Raw genomic sequence first — 27,433 nt, forward strand, 5'->3', positions numbered from 1 at the left:
CTACTACCGAGACTGTTCATTTATTTTTTATTACTGTTTATTTATTACTATTTTACTGTTATTTTAGAAATATTTATATAGCCTACAATTATAGTATTTATTAATATTTTAAATGAGCTTTGATTTTTATATTTTCCGTTTTCATGTTAAATTTACTTTTATTTTGCTGTGTGCTTTTTACAATTAAGCTTCAAAAAAATTGTACTTTTTTTTTCAGTTTTAGTAATTTTAGGAAATTAAATTAAACTTCATTTAGTTGCCAAAGCAACATTTCTAATTTTACATTGAAGTTTTTCATCTAATAAATTTTATTTTATCTTAGCTTTATTTCAATGACCGAAAACTATTTTTATTACCTTTAGTTTTAGTTAACAGTAACAGCACTATACCAAGGCTATGGCCAGATTTTTATTACAGGGCATGTGATAAATGTCTCAATATTACTAGTCACATAAAACATCATTTGCACAAGTTTTATTTTTCAAGTTTTCAGAAACCTTGAAGAATCAGCCACAGAGGGAAACGTGTTGTCCGCCCTTATGTAGAAGTATCTGTGAGGAAACCCTCAGTCGTCTGCTTTGCTTGCTGGCAGCACAGTGTCTCCAATCCTTTATTCTCAGTCGGAGAGCTGAGGCACGTGCCTGTGAGAGGAGAGAGAGAGTGAACACTGATCATCTCATCTCAGCCCGCTGGAAATCTCTCTCTCCTGTCACACTCACGTACACGTGTAAGACAGAGAGAAGAGTGGACAGAGCCTGCTAACTCTTACGTTTGGGGCACAGTCTGCAAAGCTGCATTCATTTGCTTAGATGAAACACTTCCTACTACACACTGAGGGAAGTGTTGCAGGACGAGAACTGGGGTGTAAGGGTCGATCTGCAGGGCCCACATGTGGACAGATGACCCAGATGTGATGCTCAAGGCTGGGGCTTTTTTCAAATAATTAAAGAATCGAATAATAAGAAAGAAATTCAACTATAAAATGGTCAGAATTCTTTCCTCAAAAAGTTTGTTTATTTAGCCTCTCCTTTAATTTAATGTGTGTTTATTTTATAATTCTTATACCTATTCAGGAAACTCTTATAAACTCAGTTTGAGTTCATTTTTATCCTCTATTGTTTATTGCCTTACTTTCAGTCAACTATTCTCCTTGGCTTTTCTGCAGAATAAAACTGTTTATTTCTCTAAACAAATGGAAAAAATAACATATGTTATGCATTTATAAAAAATATATATATAGATTTTTAAAATCACTGAGAATTTAAATCAAACTTACACATAAAGTAATAATTGCAGTAGCCTACAAATAATGTCACTATTATAAAATTGCATTACTGCCCTGTAAAAATTATGGTCAATAGGTTATGACAACATATGTTTGTTTTTACATTGCTTTAACTCATTAAAATAACTTTTTTATATCAGTTTTACAAATCTACTGACTTTTTTTTAAAGTCAGTTTAATGTAATGTAGCCTAAGTTTAAATGACTTAACCATCCAAGTTGATTGTCCTTAAAAAAATTTTAAGCCAGCAACTTTTGTTTTACAGTGTGTAATCCACTGTGGTACAGAGTTGCTATATGTTAACTTAATCTGTGAACAAAAATCAAAAGATGCAGAAAAATACAGATGATGAGGTGTCGTGTGGTTTAAACAGAGTTCGCAAGAACGCAATATGTGTTTGTAAATAGCAAAAATACTACATAAATACTAAATGAAAATTCTGACATCATTACTCATCCTCAAAATTCTGACATCATTTACTCATCATCAACTTGTTTCGAACCTGTAGCATTTCTTTCTTCTGCTGAACACAAAAGAAGATATTTTGAAGAATGTTGGTAACCAGCATTACTAACATTCTTCAAAATATCTTCTTTCGTGTTCATCAGAAGAAAGAAACTCATTCAGGTTTGGAACATGAGGGTGAGTAAATTATGTCAGAATTGAAATTTTTGGGTGAACTATCCCTTAAATATTCTGCAATATTATAGACTGCACTGACACTATCTGATGAGACCACTGAGATGGATGATGAGATCATTGTTTTCTCCAGAGCTGTTTAAAAGCTGAATTGAACTCATTCCATATTATTGATGAACTTTGTTATTGAACTCAACCGAATCAACACTGAACTGAATAATGACACTATTGTCTTTTTAGAGCTTCTTTACAGCAGAATTGAATTTTGTTTGCACTCGGCTCGATTATGATTCAGATTTTACTATAGATTTTGATTGTGCTATCCCATAATTTGCATTCGTCCTGCACGTGTATCAAGCTTCACGTGCCTCTGGCACATGGTGATATTCGAGTTACCCACAGGAGGGCAGCCATTAGCTTCATTTGGACTGAATAATGACCTTCCAACACTGAAATCTGAAAACATATCTGTTTATATATAGAAGATACATTCAAACTCTTTTTTTTTTTTTTTAAACACACAGTAGGCCTACATCCGAATGTGTGTGTGTGAGTGTGTGTGTTCGTGCTCATGTGAACTGAATGTGTAACGTTCATCACGAGTCGACTTCCTTAGGGCACTTTTATGACTATCATGGGAGCAGCATGTGAAGGATACAAGTATAATTGCTTTGCCATAACGAGAGGCAATAATCAGAGCAGATGACACGGTTAACCATTGAGCTCGAAGTAACTGGAAAGCCTTTTAGGATGTAAAATAAGCAGTTAAATAAATAATAAATAATAAATAAACATTATTCAATTATTTTAATACGCCAATTATTATTACTATTATTTAATGATCTAATTATTTTATGTGTAATAGCTACACCATACAAATATAAACATAAATTACAATAAATTGCTGTTTGTTATATACCAAAAACGATGTAAAAAAAAAAAAAAAAAAAAAAAAAAAAAAAAAAATATATATATATATATATATATATATATATATATATATATATATATATATATATATATATATGTCAAAATCTGTGTATATTATCAATCAATAGAGTTAATTATTATGTTTATTATGTTAATGTTTGCACTTGCAATTGTAAGGTGATGTAAATTGTAAATAATACTGCATTGTGCACGCGCGCGCTGTACTGCGCATAATCGGCCACGCCTCCTTAAAGCTCGCGACTGCGACTTTAGCTCAAGCCACTCAGTTAGTCTCATACAAACGCTCATAAACACAGATTATATGAAATAAGATTAAAACCATCGCGTCAGAAACATTACACAAACGCTGACTTTACAACACAGTGAGTCTGAGTTTCATTCGTCTATACGGAGAGTTGTCAAGCTGTGCTTTTTTACGCCAGGTTAGCTTGTTAGCTTATAACTTACAATTGTGGTTTGTTTGACAGAATCTGACAGAAGACAAACATTAACTTACATTCAGTCGAGTTCCAGTTGGTTTCAGCCATACTAAACTAGCGCTAGAGATATCCTCAGACGGAGAGATATTATTACTTTGCTAAGCTAATTTAATACATTCATTAATAATATGTATTTATGTACGTGTCTTCTGTGAAACTGTCGTTTATAGATATAGCTGGTGGTAAATATCCACAATGGCCTGTCAGGGTCAGATAAACCTCAGTTTTACTTCACTTTAATGTCTTCACCATCAGATATGGCGTATCGTTAGTGTCACTGGAGGCTGTGAGGCTCAAATCTCAGTGTGTTGATAGTTTGAGGCGGTTGTCAGGAGGAAATCCACTATCTGTGTGTCAAAAGACATTTTATTCTTGCTTGGGCCAAAAGCAAATTCATTTGTCGCGTTTGGAGCGCATATTCATCATGGCTAAGCTTCAGTCGGGGAACGGAGTGCAGTGGAGGGACAGCAGGAGTCCGCGGGCCACGCCGGAGAATCTGGCCGAGCACGAGAGCTCTTCTCTGGGCTCAGACTCCGAGCTCAACGGGTTCGCCAACACGGAGACCCAGACCGACAGATATGGGTTCATAGGAGGAGCTCAACAGAGCGCAGGAGAAAAGTAAGTGGCAGTCACATTTATGGAGGTAAAAGAGAGACATTAACCATAAATACCTGTCAGTTCATGCCAGAGAATCAGTAACACTATAGTATACTACCTTTCATTGATAACATTAACAAATATTATTTAGCGTCATTATACCTAAAAGGCACAATAGTTGTAACTGTCATTTGATTTTGAAACTTTCACATATATGTATATATATATATATATATATGTGTGTGTGTGTGTGTGTGTGTGTGTATATGTGAAGAGTTCAGATGCAAAAGTTTCTAAGTGCCATCTGACATTTTCTTATAGAATGATAATTTTTTATCAAGCTCGTATATTTAAGTTCAGTAATTTCACTTAAATGGCAATGCAAATTACCTATTAATTGTAATTTAAGTGAAATTACTGAACTTAAATATACGAGCTTGATAAAAATGATCGTTCTAGAAGAAAATTTCGGATGGCACTTAGAAGCTTTTGCATCTGATCTCTTCATATGTATATATATATATATATATATATATATATATATATATATATATATATATATATATATATATATAAAATGTCCTTACTAATGTTTGTTAATGATCTCCTCATGAAAGTGAAGCTACTGATGTTTTTTGTTTTGGTTTGTGAGTTTGTGCCACATTTTCACACCTGCAGTAAGTGGACTCTGAGGACAGTCTTGGCTGAAAGTCCTCGTCCATGTGAGCGCAGATGAGTTGACAGGTCTTTAACACCACTGAAGTCCCCAGTGGTTGTTCTTGCCGAGTTCTTCTAAGCCGACTAGCTTTGAGAAGTGCTTGGTCAGCTCACGTTCCTCCAGCCATGTAATACCGGACGGATATTCTTATGTAATATCATAAGCTGTGTCTGTATGATATCATTTGCTTTCCATATTCTTAATTTGTTTGTGAATTTACTATTTATTTGGAGGCCCAAAAAAGCAGAAAAGTGTAAATATTGGTATAATTTACACATTACCATTCAAAAGTTTTGAGGTTGGTAAGATTTGTTAAATGTTTTTGAAAGGAGTTTCTTATTTTCACCAAGACTGCATTTATTTAAAAAAAAAAAAAAAATGATATTAAATATCAAAAACACAGTAAAAACAGCAATATTTTGAAATATTATTACATTTTAAAATAACCGTTTTCTATTTGAATATATTTTAAAATGTAATTTATTCCTGTGATCAAAGCTGAATTTTCAGCATCATTACTCCAGTCTTAAGAGTCACATGATCCTTCAGAAATCTTTCTAATATGATTATTTGATGCTCAAGAAACATTTATTATTAACCATGTTAAAAACATTTGTCTAGGTTAATATATTTGTGTAAAATGTGATCGATTTTTTTTCAGGATTCTTTGAAAAATAGAAAGTTCAAAAGAACAGCATTTATTTGAAATATATTTTTTTGTAACATCATTAATGTCTAACAAATTAATGCATCCAGTTGTGCAATAAAACTATTAATAGCCTATCTTTCAAAATAAAAAGCCTTACTCACCCCATACAACTATAGTGTATTAGTCTCAAGACTGGATATATTGTACAAACTAATGTTCACGCCAAATTCATTTATTTTTTCTTTAGATGATCAAGTAAATTGCCTGCATTCTCTTCCTATGCATCTATTACAAACACTTGTCTGTTTTGCATTGACTTAGGAGTGTCTCTAATGGCTCGGGACAATGCAGTTCTGTTTGACCAAGGAAACATGCCCTGATCAAATGAATCTGCTGTTGAATTAATCACAGAAAGGCACATCAGTCCTCTACAGTTCACATGAAGAATCTCCCTTATTCCCTTTGTAACAGAAAGTTTCTTTCCAGTCTCTCATTAGGCTCTCATGCAGGACGTTTCCCTTCTTGCTGTGAACTCCCTTTAGCACTCAGAATGGCTCATTGATTTGTTTTGGCAGAACTTCCCTGCAAGTGTTTTCAGTTGTGAAATAAAACTGCTCAGTGACTCATTCAGTTCATTCTACAGGCAATAGTGTGGCGGTCAGGCGTCTAAATAGTTTTACTCGCTGATAAAATATCTCAAGACATTGGGTCTGCTTTAAACTCTGATGAGTGCTAGCAGATCCACACAAAATCTCCATAAGCTCTGTAAATTCTTTACATTCACTGATCCCCGCATGTTCACTTATGTAATACTTTGGCAGATAGCACATCTTGTGTAACATAATGACATGCTTGCGATTTACATTTTGCTTGGCAGAAAATGTATTTAATCTGAAAGGCCATATACACCTAGGATGGCTTGAGTGAGTCATGGGATAATTTTCAGTTTTGGTTGAACTAACCCTTTAAGGACTGTTCTGCATGTGCAAAAATTGTTTAGCACTTTCCAATAAAACTCTGTAAAGCTTATTTGATTTTACAAAATTATCTTTAAAATACAGTATCCTGAAAAAGGGACGTTTCTTTTTTCCTTTTTTTTGCAGTTTGTGTATATATACAATATGAACAGCACAACTGTTTTCAACATTGATAATAGTCAGAAATGTTTCTTGAGCATCAAATCATCATATTAGAATGATTTCTGAAGGATCATGTGTCAGATTTGAGCACAGGAATAAATTTGAGTTTAAAAAATATATTCAAATAGGAAACAGTTCTTTTAAATTGTAATAATATTTCTCAATATTGCGGTTTTTACTGTTTTTGATCAAATAAATGCAGCCTTGGTGAGAAAAAGAGACTTCTTTCAAATCATCAAAGAGACCTCACGACCCAATCTTTTGAAAGATAGTAAAGATTTTTTCATTTGTGTAAATATTCTCAGCTCCAATTTTTTTTTTTTTTTTACCATATCAAAATCCACTCCTCAGAAATTCTCTATCTTATAAGAAATGCATTACATTGGTTTTGACTTCGACTGTAGGAAAAATCTGCTTTAGCCCTTTATGTGCATTTTTATTGGAAAATAGCATTTTTCTCCAATTTTCCTTCTCTCTCACACACATCGCTCTTTCTTTCCCATCGAATATCATATAAAAGAGGTCTTTGAGGATTCTGTGTTTCCTGTGGACCATCATGACAGAAAAATCATTCATGCTTAATGAAATTAAAGTCTGTTAAAGAAAGACGACTGTGCTTATGCTACGAGGACAGTTTGTCTGCACAATTGACAATGACAGTTTCACTTCTCTATGGAGAAGACTCATTTATGACATTTCACTTCTTGGCTTTTGTTTCCCTCCATTTGTTTACTACTGCCATGGAGATGAAACTGAGCGCCAAGCCTCTGGGGAGCGTTTGGTGAACCTGTTCACGTTCGGCAAGCACACAACAGAGCTTCATCTGTATTTGTGTCTTATGATGTTCTCTGATTTTGGGATGTTTTACAAATAGGAACTTTTTCATTCAAACTGACTTAACTTGTAGCCAAAAATAGTTTTTTTGGATGGTTTCTCACTTTGAACATGGTTTATCCAATCTGAATTTAGTCTGAACTATCTATATGGTTAGGGTTGCCATCTAATAGTCGACCAAACATTAGTTGTTTAGAAGAGGCTAATGCCCCCTTCCTGTGCTTTTGTTTTGATTGTGTATACACACAAATTTTGGTTGCAAAAATAAAAACCTGCACAGGAAGTGGCAAAGTCACACAGTCCGTTAACACGGCTGGCCTATATGGTAATTATGTTGGGCAGGAAATTCAAATGTTCGCCTATCAATCATCAACCTCAAACATGGCTTATCATCTTATCTTGCTCTAACATTAACCTAGATAAATATGCACTATTATTAGTGAAGTGGTGAAGTGAAGTGTAGCCAAGTATGGTGTCCCATACTCAGAATTAGTGCTCTGCATTTCACCCATCCAAGTGCGCACACACAGCAGTGAGTATTGTACACACACCCGGAGCAGTGGGCAGCCATTTTTTCTGCGGCGCCTTTGGAGTGATTGGGGGTTAGGTGCCTTATTAGGTACCTCAGTTGTGGGTAATGAGAGTGGAAGAGAGCGCATGTTCATTCACTCCCCATCTACATTTCCTGCTGGTACTGAGACTCGAACCTGTGACTTTTGGGTTACACTTGCCCCTATTATTAGGCGCATTTCCACATTTTCATGGTGTGGAAGCTAAATTAGCACTTGCTGCGTGTTATGTTTAAGTTAATGTGCATTTCTCTCTATACTGTAGGCTCATACACTATACTGTGTGGAGACTTCATCTTTGCAGCCGACACTGACTCAGAAACAACTATTTATTAATAAATGTTCTTTTTTTTTAAACATTCATAATCATTACTTTAGCCAGTGCACTGCAGCAAGCTTTATGTGTTTGCTTAAGGCTCATTATTATGGTTTAGTGGTTTATTTTTATGTAATGTAGAACAATCACTATGTTTCCATCCAAAGGTGCGAATTTAACTTGTGCAAAAATTGGAATATCGCATAAAACAAAACTTGTCACTTCCTGTGGAATTGGCGGGGAAGACGCTGTGGCTCTTTTACCCTACATCATAAATGACTTGCGCCTCAGAGCGCACAGAACGAAACACAACAAACACTGTCATGTTATCTTGTGTTCGGATGCCTGGTGTTTGGGAACGCAATCGTGTGAGACACTTCCGGGAGTTCATTATACCAAAACATTATTTTAATGAAAGACTTTGGCTCAGGCATTTCAGAATAACTAAAACATACGGTGGCTGAGAGAGCTCAACGCGCTGCAACTGAAGAAAACACATGCAAATAGAAAAACACCCGCAAATTAAAGGGTTAGTTCACCCAAAAATGAAAATTCTGTCAGTACTTACTCACCCTCATGTTGTTCCAACCCCGTAAGACTTTCGTTCATCTTCGGAACACAAATAAAGATATTTTTGATTAAATCTGAGAGCTGGATCACTCCTCCATAGGCTTCTATGTACTTTCATCTGCCGGCCCAGAAAGTAAGTAAAGACAATGTTTAAAATAGTCCAAGTGACTACAGTGGCTCAACCATAAGTTTATCAAGCGACGAGAATACTTTTTGTGTGCAAAAAAAACTAAAATAACGACTTTATTCAACTATTCATTTTCTTCTGTGTGGGCCTATGAGTGAGTTCACGTAGTGTAACAGCGCAGCGCTTCTGGGTTGTACGTCAGAACGTAGGCTCGCTATTGGCCAGCATCACACACATCACACACATGACCAGCGTCGGCCAATAGTGAGCCTACTTTATGACGAAAAAGTATTCTCGTTGCTTGATAAACTTATGGTTGAACCACTGTAGTCACTTGGACATTGTAGACATTGTCTTTACTAACTCTCTGGGCCGGCAAGTTTCAATTACATAGAAGCCTATAAAGGAGTGATCCAGCTCTCAGATTTAATCAAAAATATCTTTATTTGTGTTCCGAAGATGAACGAAAGTCTTACGGGGTTGGAACAACATGAGTGTGAGTAATTACTGACAGAATTTTCATTTTTGGGTGAACTAACCCTTTAAAAAAACATCTTAATCAGTTTCACAACACATGTGTGCTCCAAATACTCACAACACAACCAAATACAGAAACGCACTGCAAATAACACAGACCACAACGAAAATGTTTCCAGGGGACCCCAATAAGTGACGAACCCGGCTGGGACGTGGGATGTGCCCCCACACACATTTAAGTAATTCAATTAACATTTAAACTTGCGACTAGCCGACTAATGGCTTAAACGATTGCTAGTCAACTAGAAATCGGTGGCAGCCCTTCATATATTAACATTGACACTTTCAGTTCTTTAGTCAGCCAGTTTGTCTGTCTGCCTGCCTGTTGTTTTGTCCATATATAGAGAGTACCAGGAAGGGAACGAAGGGATTTTTCCCGCTGCAGTCATGTGCTTCCTGTTTTCCTCTACTAACTGCAGGCTTTCTGCTTTGACCTGAAGAACGTGTCTATAGGGGTGAAAGGAAACACTTTTAGAGTACTTATACGATACTTGTTGGGTGAAAGTGCACTACCCTACCCTTTCCATGAGACCGCTCCTCTTGTACTTCAGTCCGTCCTTCAGCCTACATTCATCTCTGTCTTTGTGTTTTCAGCATAACACAATTAGCTGGACCTGCGTACACGGGAAAAGTAAACAGGCGAGCGGCGGGCCCTGTTTCTGTTCTATAGATCTGAACAACCGCAGTCATCTGTAATCTGATCGCTGACGATAATCCAATCTGGACTGCGTAATCTGTGTACACACGGTGTGTGTGCGAGTATATTTGCTTTCCATTTCAAGACCGTGCGTGAGCGTGCGCCTTCAAGGTTTACGCAGCCTGTACCGGACTGTACCAGCCTGTACTCTAACCTTTTGCCAAAGGATTATTGGGTGTGTTGGATGGTTTCTCAGGGATGGACTTCCCCAACATACTTTTCATCCATCAGTGAAAAATAAGATTATCCAAAATAAAGAAAAGAAAAAATATGTCCCACATTCTTGGAAATGTACTTTTTTATTTGTATTGTTTTCATATGGTTAATCAGCATCATGTCAGTGTTTCTTATTCAACGGGGGCTTTGAGTAATAATCGTGTAATCTTTTTTCATTCAGTATATGCTGATCTTTTCCGATTTGATAAGTAAAAGCACTGTCAATATATATCTTCAGTGCTTAATATGTTGGATCTCCTCTGACCCGAGTCAGTCCACCGATCAGAGCTTCGGTCACTGCAGTTGTGACACACAGAAGCAGGACCAGAGCCATTATAAGTGTTGTTTCTAATGCTTTTACCCCTAACCCCAATCGTAGTGGCAGGTTTTGTATAGACATGCGCTCACGTTTTCTGAAGGAAAATGACTGTAAATCTCTGTATTGTAATATTTTCCTGTGTTTTATCTTATATAAAGCCACTCAATCTCATATGTAAGGGTGTGTCTGTCAGCTGGTTGTAATAAAAAGGCTTTTAGGCCGAGGTGCTGGGGTCACATGAACACAATCAGACAGAAAGATTCCCAGAAACAGGGCTTTCCCCTGTGATCTCCATCTGTCTGCCCAGAACATTCTTATAAACAGTCATCCCACATTAACTTCACATAGAGGTTGTGCAACCAAGTAATTTATTTGAAGACATGTAAGTTGCTAAACACGACGGTAGTAGTTAAAAATGGGTGATTTTTCTTCAGCAGTGGAAAGCAGCTTGTGTTTTGAGTTTCCGTCAGAAGAACTTCCTGTGAACATATGAAGACGCCTACAGTACTCTGATTCAGTTGAGCTAATTTGACACACACGTTATGCTTTTCAAACAGTTGGAGTGGACATATCAGGTCAAGAGTTAACAAGCTTCTAAATATATATAGGGTTGGGTTTGTAAATGAATAGCAATTTAATACGTTTCTAAACATAGGGATGCACTTGTAATATATAGGGATGCGTTTGTAAATACAGTAGTCAACATTTGAAGTGGATCAAAAAAGGTTTTTGAAAGGTTTTGATCCACTTCAAATGTTGACTACTGTATATAGACAATGTATTGTAAATACATCCCTATGTGTTTAAGATGACTTTCTAAACACGGGTGAATAGGGATGCATTTGTAAATATATAGAGATGAATTTCTAAACACAGGGATGAGTTTATATATAGAGAGATGCATTTGTTAATATAAAGGCATGCATTTCTAAACGGGCATGAGTTTGTAATAGGAATGCATTTGTAAATATAGGGATTCATTTCTAAACATAGGGATGAGTTTGTAAATATATAGGGATGAATTTCTAAACATATAGGGACAAGTTTGTAAATATATAGGGATTCATTTCTAATCAAAGGGATGAGTTTGCAAATATATAGAGATGAATGTCTAAAAATATAGGGACGAGTTTGTAAATGCATAGGGATTAATTTCTAAACATAGAGATGAGTTTGTAAATATATAGGGATACATTTCTAAACATATAGATATAAAGATGGGTTTGTAAATAAAAGGAAGTGAGTTTGTAAATATATAGTGATGAATTTCTAAAAAAAAATTTTTATGAATTTGTAAATAAATAGGGGTGAGTTTGTAAATATGAAAGGATGAGCTTCTAAATGTACTATATAGGGATTAGAAGCTTTTTTTTTTTTTTTTTTTTTATCTGCTTTTCAGATTTTTTTTGTACAACTTTAAGAAATGTATATTTAACTACACATAACACAGTAACAGGTTTCTGTTTTCCTGTTGAGCTGGACATGAAGAAAGCATGGTTATGATTGGTGAAGAAGCACTCTGACCGGTTCAGTGAGGAAGTGAGTTGTTAGGCTGATTAAAACTGCCATTGTAGATTCAGTTGCAGTGATGCTCTGCTGGTGAACAGCGTTGCAGAAAACACTGTCAGGGTATTTTTTTATAAACACAGATCAGATACACCATTACCATTAATAGAACAGATTGTCATGAACGTCTGTTCTGAACAAGAACCGGTTCTCTGTTCCTAACCCCATATTTGCTAGCATGCGTGATTTTGTATGTGTGGGTGTGCTTACATGCATATCATATCAGATAAATGATCTAATCTCTCTTTGTTCTCTCTCGATACAGTGATAATATTCCTCCAGACGTGATCCGGCAGAGAGAAGCCAAATGGCTGGATATGCTGAACAGTTGGGACAAGTGGATGGCCAAAAAACACAAGAAGGTTGGACTCTGGCAAACAGGCCTGTGTTTGTCCACAGGTTTTACTTTTGTTCTCGAATCGCTCAAATTCTTTAGAGAATGCCGAAACGTACATAAAACGTTCAACAACAGCAATCATGTCCACAATGCTATCTTAGGAATTTGACTACACATCTCACACACCGTTTGCTTCACAAACTGTTTAATAGAATCAGATAAAGTTATGACCAGGCCCGCAAAAAAACTCTGTGCCACTAGTCTCTACAATAATGTTAGATGGCTTTTTACCATTTGCTTTTATAATTCTCATTGATGATTATCTTGGTGCTGAATCTCTCTTCAGTGACTAACCTTCCAGACAAAACACTGAGTTAGTCATTTCACAAGTTAACAGCAGCTAGACGCCACATCTGCAGCTCATGCATAATTACTGTAATTCAGCTCCACAAGGCCTGTTGCGAACATTTGCGATATCTATAATTATTCTAGTTACATTTTGCCATCAAAATGTCATTTTAAGCATATATGGAAATGAAATGCTTTTTTGAATGTCTATTAATGCTGCTGTAGTGAGTTTTGCAAGCACACTAAATGAGCACTCACACTCACACAGAAGTATAAATGAGGCTTATTAACACAAGTTCTCAGTTTCATTTAATATTTGTGTAATGGCAAATGTCATTGGCCATTAAGGGTCGTAGGTCATCCTAAAATACAAGTGCACAATCCCACTGTCTTTCTCTCCGCCTCTCTGAAGGTGAAGTTGCGTTGTCAGAAGGGCATCCCTCCATCACTCAGAGGTCGTGCGTGGCTTTATCTTTCTGGAGGCAAAGTGAAGAAAGAGCAGAATCTGGGCAAATTTCAGGTGAGACTGAGAGCATCTCCAAGGTTTGTCCACTCGAGCCTTTGGTAGCACCATGCCACTGTTCCAAAACAACTCGATTCTGCCACCTTCTGAGACACCTTATTTCAGCCAAATTTCTATATTTTCAGCCAAATAATTTAATTATTTTATTAAGCAAGGATGCAAATTCGTCTAAAGTGACAGTAAAGACATTTATAATGTTGTAAAACATTTCTATTTTAAATAAATGCTTTCCTTTTGAACTTTCTGTTCATCAAAGAATCCTGAAAAAACAATGTTATCATGTTTTTCACAAAGCAGCACAACACTGATAATAATCTGAAATATTTATTGAGCATCATATTAGAATGATTTCTGAAGGATCATGTGACACTGAAGACTGGAGTAATGATGCTGAAAATACAGCTTTGATCACAGGAATAAATTACTTTTTAACATATATTACTATAGAACAGTTATTTTAAATTGTTATAATAATATGTAATAATATATGTAATAATATGATGCATTTTAATGCTATCTTAAATCTATTTATGTCAGTTTTAAGTCTTGTGCTGTCAGTTATCATTGTATTTTGGGGTTTAAAAGGCAATTCATATTCAGTAATATTATCGATATTTAACTGGCACTGAAAACAAAAGTGGATGAGCACTACCTTGGCAACATCTACACTGTTACTGAATCATTTCATTTTTTTTCATTTCATTTTTCATTTATTCGTTTATTTCAGGCAATAGCACAAAAAAAAAGTACAAGGTAGACAAAATATGGTTAAATCATATAGTGCAAAAAAAAAGTAAAAAACAAAACCAAAATATACAGTATTCAAATTCAAATATGATGATCAAATTCAGCCTGAAAGGGAGTGGGAAGAAGACAACTTATTTAATCCCACCCCAGTTCCCCATTTAGTGATTAATAATTGAGCTTCATTTTTACTTTGCTCACGGATTATTTACCAATGTTATATCATGGTGGCGTTACCACAAGTAACAAATAATTTTTATAACAAACAGTTTATACCAACAATGTAATAAGAATAAACAATGCCACAATGCCAACAATGGTAATGGACAATATACCAACGATGGTAATGGACAAATACCAACAATGGTAAGAAAACACTGAGCACATGTTAACACTATGAGACATAGTACAGCAGCAATTTAACTACAATGTAATAAAAAATAGACAATGGCAACAATTGTAATGGACAATATACCAACGATGGTAATGGACAATATACCAACGATGGTAAGGAAACACTGAGCACATGTTCACACTATGAGACAGAATACAACAACAATTTAAATTAAAGACTCTCATCTCTGTATTTTAACCAGACCCAATGTTTATATAACAGTTTAAATTGATGAATAGTTTGGCATTTCTTTTGTTGCAAATCCAATTTGTTCCAGAGTTTTACTCCACATACAGACACACAATAATATTTACGAGTAGTTTGGGCTCTCGGTAATGAAAAATGTCCAAAACCTCTCAAGTTATGAGTTCGCACTGGAGTTTTAAAAAAACGTTGTAAGTTAGGCGGTAATAATTTGTTAAATGCTTTATATAAGACTATTGATGTATTATATTTTACAAGATCATCAAATTTTAGCAACTTTGATTGCGTAAACAGATTATGAGTATGTTCTAGAAAACCAACCTTGTGAATGATCCTCACTGCTCTTTTCTGCAATATAATCAGAGGATTTATTGTGTTCTGGTAAGTATTTCCCCACACTTCAACACAAAAAGTAAGATATGGTAGTACCAGGGTGCAGTATAAAGTACGGAGGGCATTTTCATCAAGGTATAGCTTTGCTTTATTTATAATTGAGAGGCTTTTGGAGATTTTTGTTTTAATGTATCTGACATGGGGTTTCCATGACAATTTACTGTCAATTATTACTCCCAAAAATTTATTCTCACTCACAATTTCAATTTGGATACCATCAATACTTATTCTCTGTTCAGACATTTTGTTGCAATTACCGAACATCATTACCTTAGTTTTATTTATATTCAAGGATAATTTATTTGTGTCCATCCACTTTTTTATTATCTTTAGTTCCCTGTTTACCGTATTTACGAGCTCATTATAATCGTCACTACTGTAAAATATATTTGTGTCGTCTGCAAATAGAATGAATTTCAGTACTTTGGATGAATGAAACATATCATTTATATATACATTGAACAGTTTTGGCCCCAGTACTGACCCCTGGGGGACACCACAAACAATGCCAAGAGTATCTGATGAATACTGACCCATTTTTACAAACTGTGACCTCCCTGTTAAATAACTTTTTAACCAATCTCCAGCCAGCCCCCTAATTCCATATCTTTCCATCTTTTTTAATAAAATTGAGTGATTAATGGTGTCAAAGGCTTTTTTTAGATCAATAAAAATACCAACTGCATACTTCTTTTGCTCCAGTGCATTAGTGACTTCTTCAATAGCTTCAGTTATTGCCATTGAAGTGGTTCTTTTGGACCTAAAGCCATACTGACCTTCATTAATTACATGATGTTTCTCGAGAAACTTTTCAAGTCGAGAATTGAAGAGCTTCTCTAAAATTGAAGAGCTTCTTCTTCAATCAATATTGAACTGACTTTAGCTGAATAATTTGAACTACTTTCGTAATTGATGAACTTTGCAACATTGACAGTTATTGAATTGAAACAACATTGAGCTGAAAAATGACAGTATTGTTCTCTTTAGAGCTACTTTACATTAACACTTATTTTCCTGTTTTATTAAAGTGAAGCTGCTTTGAAACTAATCTGTATAGTATAAAGTGCTATATAAATAAATGTGACTTGACTTGGCAGGAGTTGGACAGTCAGCCAGGAGATCCTAAATGGCTGGACGTGATAGAAAAAGACCTCCACAGACAGTTTCCGTTCCACGAGATGTTTGTAGCTCGAGGAGGCCACGGGTACGTCACCTCACCTACAAGCCTCAGCCTTTGAACCTCGTCAGTTCTGTTGCACAACGCATTGATCTGTGTGTGTGCAGGCAGCAGGATCTGTTCCGGGTGTTGAAGGCGTACACACTGCACAGGCCGGAGGAGGGTTACTGTCAGGCTCAGGCCCCTATAGCCGCAGTGCTGCTCATGCACATGCCTGCTGAGGTTCGTGTTTGTGCTCCTCTCTGATCACTCACTCGCCCCTGGGTGTCTCTCATCAATCATTTATTGTTTTATACAGTTATCTATTGAACTGTTTTATGTGTTATAATAAAACACTATAATAATCAGTAACACTTTATCTGAAGCCTTCATGTATAATACATTATAAAGGTATTCATAATGTATGTTTTAATGCAATGTTAAAATGCATTATAATATTTGCAGATTCTTTGTTACATCAGTTGGTTGTTTGTCATGTTTTAATGCATTATATGCTCTCAAGGTGTAACAAGGAATATATTATATTAAGTATTCTAATGCATTTATTATGGTTGGTTGTAATTATTAGTGAGATCATAGGTGCTTTACAGGCATAATTACATTAAGGCATTAAAATACTTTTATAATGCATTATATATAAATGCTGCAAGTGTTATCGAATCATTATTAATATATCATTTATATACATATAAATAAATACACACACAGACTTGACACATACACACATTAATGCATACATAAATACATTATGTGTATACATATAAATAAACAAACACACACACACACACACACATATATATATAGACGATTAGTATTTCCAAGTTGACTAGCAGCAGTAGTATATTTTAATCGACTATATATATATATATATAAACACACACACACACACACACACACACACACACACACACACACACACACATGCATACATAAATAAGTTTGCTTGAATGGTTTAAATGCTTTGAGTACAGAAGCAAATTAAGCTTATACCCCTATCTGGTCTCTTATTCTTTTATGGTCATGCTGTGGTAGGATGCATTCTGGGGTCTGGTCCAGATCTGTGAGAAGTATCTGCCCGGATACTACAGCGCAGGCTTGGTAAGAGCAGACAACACACAGCCCTCCTCCACTCAGAACTTCTCTGCATGCTGTCAACCCTCAGATCCACACGAGAGCAATCAATCATCCTGACAAAACACTCGATCGATCGCTGACAAGACTCTGATGCTTTCAGGTTGTGTTTGCACTGTTCTGCCAGGGGAAATCTGCTGATGTAGAGAGCTGTTGTTCAGTGTGATCAGAGTTCAAGGGTTGCTTCTCTTGTACACTTCACAGCCTGTCTAACCCAGCAGAACTGATTAACCAGGCTCTCCTAGTTAAACTGCATCTGTAGCGCACCGTCTCAACAAGACTTATGCAGAACAATTTCTACTTAACTTGGGATTTTATGGCGTCTGGTTGTTAGAAGCGTGAATGCAATTGAACAGAGGTTTCAGTGCTGCTACTATAGCCACGTACAAACTGCAGTGAGTTTAATCCCATTCAACAACCTCATTCTGTGAGTTTACTCCCAAAAAATAAAGGCTGGCCCACACTAAAGGATTTTTTAAGTCTTATCAGATTTTCAAAATGTGAGAGACCACAAACTTGACGATAAAAAGAGTTTTGTTCCTCTAGTGTGTGTGGAGTGCCGTGATGTGACCAGGAAAGCACAACACACACTAACAGATTCATTCACAAACAACCAGTCTCGACTGTGAACAAAGTGGCAAAATCTCACGGTCAAACGTAACTTGAGAGTAAAACAAACATGGCGGACGACGGGCAAGATGAAATAACAATAGTAGTTGACATTAATCGTGTTTGGACTATGCTTCCATCTTCCGTTAGCTCGCTTTCTGATTGGGTATCGTTTTGTTTCACTTGACAATCTACAAGAGTGTGTGCCTGTTGGTCCTCGGGGTTCCCCCACACAACAGGATTTCTGATTGTAAATATTCAACATGTTGGATATTTACGATTTTAGATCAGTGCGGCCCCCATGATTCAGTCACTCTTAACACACCTCACACCACAGGAAAATCTGATAAGACAATCTGTAGAACCATCAAAACAATTGGGACTTTACCTAGGATTGTCGGAAGGGGAGAATTGGGCCCAATATTGGCCTGATTATCTTGCACTGTGCAGTGTGGGTGCCTTTTAAAGTTTGTACAGAATCAAACTAAATAACTAGTTGTTAACAAAGTTGACTAGAAATTTCCTAAGGTCTAGTTAGGGATGCACGATATATTGGTACTGATTATCTGGTTTTTATTTATCAGTATCGGTCAGTTATATATTGGCTGGTGTTGAATATTTAATTATGCATGCTTATTTCCTCTCTGATTATTACTAATTTCCTCATTTTTAAAAAAATTTTAGTTACTTTTGCCATCATCTAACGCTCACTTAAAGTCCATCATTAAAAACATTAATAATTTAATAGCATTAAAGGTGCATTGTGTAATATGTAGAAGGATCTGTTGACAGAAATGCAATATAATTTATATAACTATGTTTTCAGTAGTATATGAAGACCTTACTTAATGAACTGTTATGTTTTTATTACCTTAGAATGAGCCAATTTAATTAAAAAAAGTTTGTGGTAATGCCTTGTTTTCATAATGCTGTGCATTACATTTACAATTGAATCTCATTAAAAAATTTTGTATTTAGAACATGGACACAAACCAAAATATAAGATTATTAATAACGAATGATAAATCTGGCTGCTTGAGTTAAAACAGTGGAACTAATATTACAAATCAGAAGTTTGGACTAAATTTGGACAGCTGGGATGTTACTTAACCAAAATACCAAACTCACACATCTTACAAGTTCTACCTGGTATTGAATTGTTGGGTACGTCCCGCTCTGAGAGTGCACTGTCTAAAAACAATTTGATGTTTCACAAACAGTCCTATTCTGGTCAACAATTCCTGACACAAAACAGGTTGAGCTGTTGCTGTAGTTATCAATATGGCAACCATCATGAGTTTAGGTGTCAGGACTGACAGAGATTGCAACAGTCACAGCCAGTCATGACACATTTGATGTTTAATGTCAAGTTTGTGGACCAATAGGATTTCATTTTGTGTGGGGTTACCTGGGGTTAGGACGTGTATTAGGGTTTCAGTTAATTGGGCTCTCAAATTGACCAGTACAATCTTTAGTATTAACAAAACTGCTGTCCTCAACAGTCTTGTTCAGCTTACTTGCAGGTTTAAGGAATACAATTTTTTTTTTTTTTTTGCGTAATGTTATTTTTTCTTCGAGGCGGCTGTTCCATTACCAGGAATCCAGTGCGATCCAGCATTATGTGAGGTCTTTTGTGTCTGAGCCTCAGGAGTCAACAGACAAATGCTCCAGAGTGGGCGGCAGGACCCTGCCTGTCAGATAAGGAGTAAACTAGATTAAACCAACATCAGGATCTTCTGATTCTGCCTGCGGGGTTTCCTCTTACCGTTTCTGTTGTTAGCGTGTGAATTGTAGCTGTCAAAATTTGTTTAACACATCCATGGTCTTGTGTTCGCAGTGTCAGATTGTAGGAAATTATCAGCGAAACTGATCATTCACCACAGATGATTTGCATGCTGGGAATCTGTTTAACAATGAAAGCGGTTATAGGGAAATGGATCCACTGCAATACATCCCAGACTTCATTTTGTCATCTTTCTTTGTTTTTTCCCCATCTCTGTCTGCACAGGAGGCCATCCAGTTAGACGGCGAGATCCTGTTCGCTCTGCTCAAGCGCGTGTCCCCGGTGGCCCACCGGCATCTGAAGAAACACAAGATTGACCCTATCCTCTACATGACAGAGTGGTTCATGTGTGCCTTCTCTAGAACGCTGCCCTGGGCCTCTGTGCTGCGCGTGTGGGACATGTTCTTCTGTGAGGGTGAGACTTTAACACCGTGTGCATTGTTGACAGCTCACCCCTCCACAGAGGGGATTTGCACCTTGCTACTTGTGACATTTACTTGCAGAGTGCAATAACTTTATGCCAAAGCAGATGTGTAAATGTTTTACTTGCTCACTTCAGAGGGGTTTTTCCAGAAAGCAAGGTTAACTCACCGTCACATATACCCTGAACTCTTGCTTGATTAACCCAAAGCTTGCTTACTCGAGGTGTGCAGGTTCCATAACACACATACTGCCAGTCAAACCTACTCGTTTTTATTATTACTTGCCACATTTTAGTAACAGTAAAGCTATTCAATGTTAATAATATTAAAGTAATACGTTTTATTTGTTCATTTTATTTGAAAAAATAAAATTAGCCTGAAGCCGAGGATGACGAATACCTTCAAAGACAAGGATACAACAAAAGAGAGCAGTTTTTAAACATGATATATTTAACATTATATACATTGAAACATGATATGAGCCCACATATTTTGCTTGTATAGAGCTGTCACTGTAATACTTATGAGTTCTGACACATCACTGTCCTTCACTCACCACCTTTCGCACCTGTCTTGATAACGTCGGGTATGTAAAATCTTTGAAGTGACAATGAGCGCAGAATTGTGACGAATGTTGATCCAGAGTGACGTAAAGGTCGCATGAATTCCGATACGATTTTTCAGACTGAGGTCGCATTGCAAAACACCTGACCTGTATCGGAGGATTTAGCACCACACATGGACGTGGCACGAATCGGAATCGAAAAGATCATATTCCGTGTGGTTTGTGCCGTTCACACTGTCATGACAAAAACAGATCTGAGTCACGTGAGCAAATAAAAATCAGATTTGGGCCACGTTTACCTGCAGTCTGAACGTGGCCAAAGTTACATATACACTGTTGCCTAATGGAAATGCATGTCTGTGTGTGATGCAGGAGTGAAGATCATCTTCCGCGTGGGTCTGGTGCTTCTGAAGTGCATGCTGGGATCTCAAGAGAAACTGAAGGCGTGCCAGGGCCAGTATGAGACCATGGAGCTGCTCAGATCTATTGAGCCACGATACATGCACGAGGTTTTCCTAGTGCAAGAGGTATCGCACACATATACCCTTACGTGTTACACTTGAATTGTTGCATATTGCATAGTTTTTCTTATAATTATGAACGAATGAATGATATAGTAGGCAGTGTACATTATATTCTGTGCAGTGTGTAGACAGCAACAGCCAAACATAACCTGTGTCTCCCCCTGCTGGTTGTAACATGTCTTTTTGGCACATGCCTGCCTTTAGTACCATTTGATTTGCCTTAATCAGGAACTTTATTGACGCTGTTGGATGGAAACCTCGTATCTTGATATTGAGTCTCCCAATAGATATAATATATATATATCTGAGGAGCAGAGAGGAGTGTCTTAGTCTAGCATTTGTCGTTGATTCATAGCCAAAATAGCATTTGTGAAGCACTTCACCTTTTATAAACATGAGATTTTGGCCAAATGACAGAAAAACTGAGCGCCCACATAGCTACAATAAACGTTATGACCTGTAAGTTGATGAAAGCGTAAAGCGATGCACTTGCTGCCTCAGATGCTGCCGTTCTGATGACGGACAAAACATGCATGTTCAAAATTCTCTAAAATTCGCTGGTTGAAAACCTAATAACAACTTTTGAGTTCAATTTTGGTAAAATGTTAATAATATAATGACACGTGCAAGTGTCTGATCAAATACAGAGCCACAATATCAACTTTGACAATACAGTGTTTTTCCCTTTTCTATTATTGTTATTGACCATTTAAGACGTATATCTCCCTCCCTGTCAGGTCATTGAATTGCCCGTGTCTGAGCGAGACATAGAGAAGGAGCACCTCTCTCAGCTCCGGCGCTGGAAGGAGACCCACGGAGAGCTGCACTGTAAATCCCCACCCAGAATGCACGGCGCCAAAGCCATCATGGCCGCCGAGCCGCCCAGTCGCCAGGAGCTCAAACAAAACCCCACAATCATCGTCGAGGCACCGCAGACCACCGAGAGCAAGGCGGACAAAGGGAAAAAAGTCAAGAAGAGCAAAACGGAGAAGAATAAAGACACCATTAACACCTCGCCTCCCCTGAATCCGTACCCGTTACCCAGAGACCCAGCATTGCAGAGCGACAACCTCTCGCAGCTCCTGCAGAAAGACACGCTCCTGCAGAGCTCCAGTCAGAGTCTTAGCAGCGCAGAGCACGACACATACCTGTGAACCGCTGCTAAAACATCTGGCATCAGTCCGCCCCTGCCTCCCCACTCTCAGGATTTCGCATCAGAGGGGAGGTCACATGACCAAGCTATACTTGTGGGAGTCACAGGTTATTACAGAGGATGAAACTTTACATCATGAGCTTTAAAGTGTGTTTACAGGATTATATGTATATGTGCATGTTTGGAAATGAAATGAAGGACAAATAGCCAAAAGCAAGTGTCAGATCTCTGAATGAAGCGTTCATGAGCTGCGCTGGATGCAGATGTTCTCATGCGGTTTAAACCAGTCATGGTTCCTGCTAGCAAGTACAGAAGACATTTCCTCCATCTTCCTCAGGAGATTACATTTGTCTGTTTTTGTTCGTTAATATTTATGCCTAAATTTAAGATTTTTGTATTTGAATTGCATACAATTTTCATCCTTAAGGCCCTTGCACAATGAGTCCGAAATTCGCATCTGAAATTTTCGCACGTTAAAAAATAAATACGACCTCGCGTTGTCAATCACGCTTGCACACTGCCTCCGAAACTTTCGTCCGTCAAAAAAAAATTTAATCATGTTCAATTTTCTGCGTTTTTCGCATCCTTAGCAAGCATTTTGAATGGTGTTTTGACAATTTAGAGCCACCGAATCACGAATACGAAAAAACGAATGCGAAAATTTCGGACTCAGTGTGAACTAATACAATATAACACAGATTTGTCAGTCATACAGACATGAAACGGGTAAGATTTCTGTAATAGTACTAATAAACTGAATGTTTTAAATGCACAATAACCTGGTTTATATATTTATCATCAATCAATATGATTGTTACATTCATTTTAACTGATTGACTATTACTTGTTCATACTTTTTAACTGAATAAATGTAATTATTTTCACGATTTATGCTCATTATAAGCAATTTGGTTGAATATATTTTGAAAATATTTAAATAAAATCAAATAGATGCAAATAGTTTGAGTGCAGAAATGTTACCCTTTTCTTTCCTGCTCTATTTATGTATGACTGACAAATATTCATCACATTAAGTTTAATAGGTTTTTGACACGGCGTAATTCAAATTTCATAATTATGCAATTCAAATACATGAATCTTAAATTTAGGCCTACATATAATTTTTTTTTGATTGAATGGTTCTCCCAAAAATCCTCATCCTATTTCAAAATCTGCATGTTGTTATTTTTATCAATGGAACCAAAAAGCATCAGTTTTGAAGAATCTTTACGCTGCTCTTTTCCACAGTGACCCATCTGGCATAAAAATGCCTTACAAGTTAATGACGTCATATGTGTTTCCTTAACTTTTAGGTCAGAGCTGTGTAAATATTCTTCAGAGAAAATGAGAGTGAGTAAATAATAACGTAATTAACTCTTTAAGTACTTGTCATTAGCATCAAAACGAGTGGAAGATTTTGCATCTGCCTGGCAGAAAATATTTCTCTGGATTCAGTTGTAACTCATCGTCTTGACCACTAAGGGACTCTATTGAGCTTCTTTTTTTTTCAATCCCAAAGTCAGTTGCAGTTCACCTCCTTGAACACTAGAGTAGAATTGGGAGAGATTACATCACATGACCAAAAATTGTACATGTTCATGTTCTCTGACATTGCTGAAAACATTACCTATATAAAACTATGTAACTTAGTGCCAAAATGAAAACAGAATTTACTATTTTTATAGATTTGAATTCCCTGCAAAAGTCAGTAGTAATCAATCCAGTGAATGAACTTTTGGGAGAATCATTATATAAGGCAAGCTGGTTTGCACACATTCAGTGCATATGTTCCAGTTATAATCATCTTGTATTTCTGTTGCGGTCCAATGTTATCTTATGTGTAAGTTAGATGTGTACATGACTTTTGACTGTCAAATTCTTGACCAAGAGATTGTTTTTGCACATTGCCATCTTGATTTACTAAAAATGAAGGCATGCTGTAGGGCTCTGACCTTTTGTAGGGTGAAGAAATTATATTTTTTAAATATCAATGATTTATTTTCTCTGATGTAAATAGCCAAGACAATTGTAACACTATGAGACTTTTTATTTCTTTTCTTGCTGTGGCTTCTTGTAAGATATGTATATTCATGAGCATTTATGGCAAGATTTCCTATGTATTTGCTTATTGGTCGAGGTGTAGACATTATTGCTGCAAGTCTTCTTCTTTGAGAGGAAGTGATCTAGCTCATATCAGATGTTATTTCATTTAACTGACACCATTCACCCAATATTTCACTATGAGGAACCGCAAACTGACACTTATGCATGCTTGACCTCTCGAATGCTGAATTGTATAAGCAAGTGTCATATTTATTAAGCTTTTTAGAATTAGGTTCAATACTCTTGTGGGAAATCACACGCATTGAGGTTGAGAAGGCATTCGCATATAGATTTAGTGCCAAAAACAATGCTGTAATAAAGCTATATTATATTTTTAATGAGAGAAGCGAGCATATTCTTAATTTTGTAGTGTCCTTGTTACACATTACATGTAGTTACTGTAGTAAAAACAGTCAAATATGCAAAATTACATGCAACTAACCCTAAACCAAACCGTAACCCTATAGTATGTACATATTTTATTATTATTATTATTCAGTAATTACATGTATAATTACACTGTAACACGGACACTGACGTAAATTGTAACCCTTAATTTTTGTAATCATATGTTGGTAACTTTACAATTAGGTTCCATTTGTTAACGTGTGCATTAACTAACAATAAGCAATACATTTGTTACAGGATTAATGGGTAACACTTTATTTTACAGTGTCTGTTACATGTAGTAATAGCTATACATTATGCATAATTACATGCAACTAACCCTAAACCAAACCCTAATCCTAATGTAAGTACGTGGTTAATTGATATTACCTAGTACTTAATGTATAATTACACTGTAACAATGACACCTTAAAATAAAGTGTAACATTTTAATGCTTTATTTCATGTTAACAGTTAACAAATGAAATCTTATTGTAAAGTGTTTGCCATATTTACTGGTTTCATTGATGCAGTGGTTCAAAGATTTACATTTTAGAGCCCTTGAAAGGGACCAGCTGAATCCCAGCACTATTTGGGAGAATCCACACGTCACTTTGATAAGAAATGAGTTATTTTAGATTTCATTTCCATGTTTTCTTTCTTATTCACACTCAAATTGTTACATTGTACTGTATGCAAATTCAAGTTTGAGCAGTTTTTCATGAAATAAATGTGATCCTCTCAGCGTGTCAGTTGGTGAATGGTTGTTTGCGTCAGTAATTAGTGAGTCAGGCAGGGTCCGGAGGGAAGAGTGCGAGGGAATGAGGGATGAGGAGAGGTGAAAGAGGGTACTGTGGCTGTGTGCAATGGACACCTGTTGTCTGAGCTCTCGCAGATTTGCATGTCAAAGGTGCTGGCGTGCTCCCCTCTCCTCATCTCCTCACCACAGCGTTTCCCAGAACCCCCTCCTGTCGGCGGATGTGCCAAAGTCATCCAAGCCCGTCCTGACAAATGCATTAGTCAAACCTCAAAGTCAGTAACTGGGGAGTAAAATTTGGTCTGAAAAGTTACATTCTAACTTGCCTATACATCATATTTTAACGTAAGATTGGGTGTTGATATTGCAAATTGGTATTTGTTTTATTATTTGAATTTATTGTTATAAAAAAATTTAAAAAATTCAAACACATGCGTGGGGCTTAACATCAATTCATTTGCGGTTATTTATATGGTTACATTTCATAATTCAAAATCAGCAGCATAGGAATGAACTTGCACAGGTTAATTTCTAAAAGACTAATGTGCACTAACAAGGGTCAATTTGGACCCATAATGTAATGAACGCATAATGTTTTAGTAAAACAAAACTTTAATTCATCAGTTCTGGCCAATCACAGGTTATGCCTGTAGTTCAAAATGTTCATGAACTGCAAATGTTTTATTTGTCATTTTTGTGATTGAACAAATTTGTAGTACAAAATTGTTGTACTACAAACTGTACAAAAAGTCACCATGAAATAAAAAATGACAATATTTATTTCATGGTATATTGCAGTATTTATTAAAAACGATTTATTCGTGCACGTCATTTTTTTTTTTTAAGTGACAGGGGCAACCTGTCACTCACATGAGATTGACCAATAGCAAACCACAACCAATCAGTTCCTGATGGACAAAATGAATCGATGTTCATTTGTTCACTCTCAGTAAAAAAGGTACAAAAGCTGTCACTGTGGCGGTACCTTTTCAAAAGGTACACCTTTGTACCTAAAGAGTGCATATTAGTCCCTCAAAGGTACATATTGGTACCATATTTGTACCTAAATGGTACATATTAGTACCCTTTTGAAGGGTACTGTCCCAGTGACAGCTTTTGTACCTTTTTTTCTGAGAGTGTTCCTTAAACCGTTGACAGTTCGGGCTGCGCATAGATGCTCACTGTGACTTGAAAAATCGCTTAAAGTCGGCATGAAACAGAAGTTGCGATAGTCTTTTCTTCCCTATTGTGACGTATATCTGAGTGAAACAGCTTTTCAAACAAGAACAAATGTAGGGCGGGACTTAATTTGTCCATGGGGAATTGATTGGATGGTTGTGGTTTGCTATTGGACGATCTTGTATGAGTGACAGGTTATTGCCCCGCCCTCCTGCCAGTAAACACATCATCAAAGAAGAGAAGAGATGAGCTGCAAGAGGAAGTTATTTTGATTCAAGATTGTGAAGGAACATGAATTCTAAAAAATAATGATTGTGTAAAGATAAATCATTTATAATAAACACTGCAATATTCTATAAAAAATAAGAATGATCAATTTTGATTTCATGGTGTCTTCACTGTAAGCAATGGGTTCCATAAACTACAGACATGAAATCCACAGTGCAGTGGCACATTCCTTTGTAAATCAATCTGGGGATTTGAGCACGGTGG

General features: G+C 36.5%; 1 protein-coding gene across 1 annotated transcript; it reads left to right on the forward strand.

Moving 5' to 3' along the window:
* Positions 1-3,113: 3,113 nt before the first annotated feature.
* tbc1d10ab (TBC1 domain family, member 10Ab) lies at positions 3,114-25,750 on the forward strand. The gene is made up of 9 exons (XM_079860530.1): positions 3,114-3,972; positions 12,474-12,570; positions 13,306-13,413; positions 16,249-16,355; positions 16,436-16,550; positions 17,361-17,426; positions 20,077-20,266; positions 21,211-21,365; positions 22,100-25,750. The coding sequence occupies exons 1-9, from the start codon at positions 3,779-3,781 to the stop codon at positions 22,514-22,516; spliced, it is 1,449 nt and encodes a 482-aa protein (XP_079716656.1). The 5' UTR covers positions 3,114-3,778; the 3' UTR covers positions 22,517-25,750.
* The last annotated feature ends 1,683 nt before the right edge of the window (positions 25,751-27,433 follow it).

This window comes from Squalius cephalus (assembly GCF_949319135.1).
Source record: "Squalius cephalus genome assembly, chromosome: 24".
NCBI classification, from domain to species: domain Eukaryota; kingdom Metazoa; phylum Chordata; class Actinopteri; order Cypriniformes; family Leuciscidae; genus Squalius; species Squalius cephalus.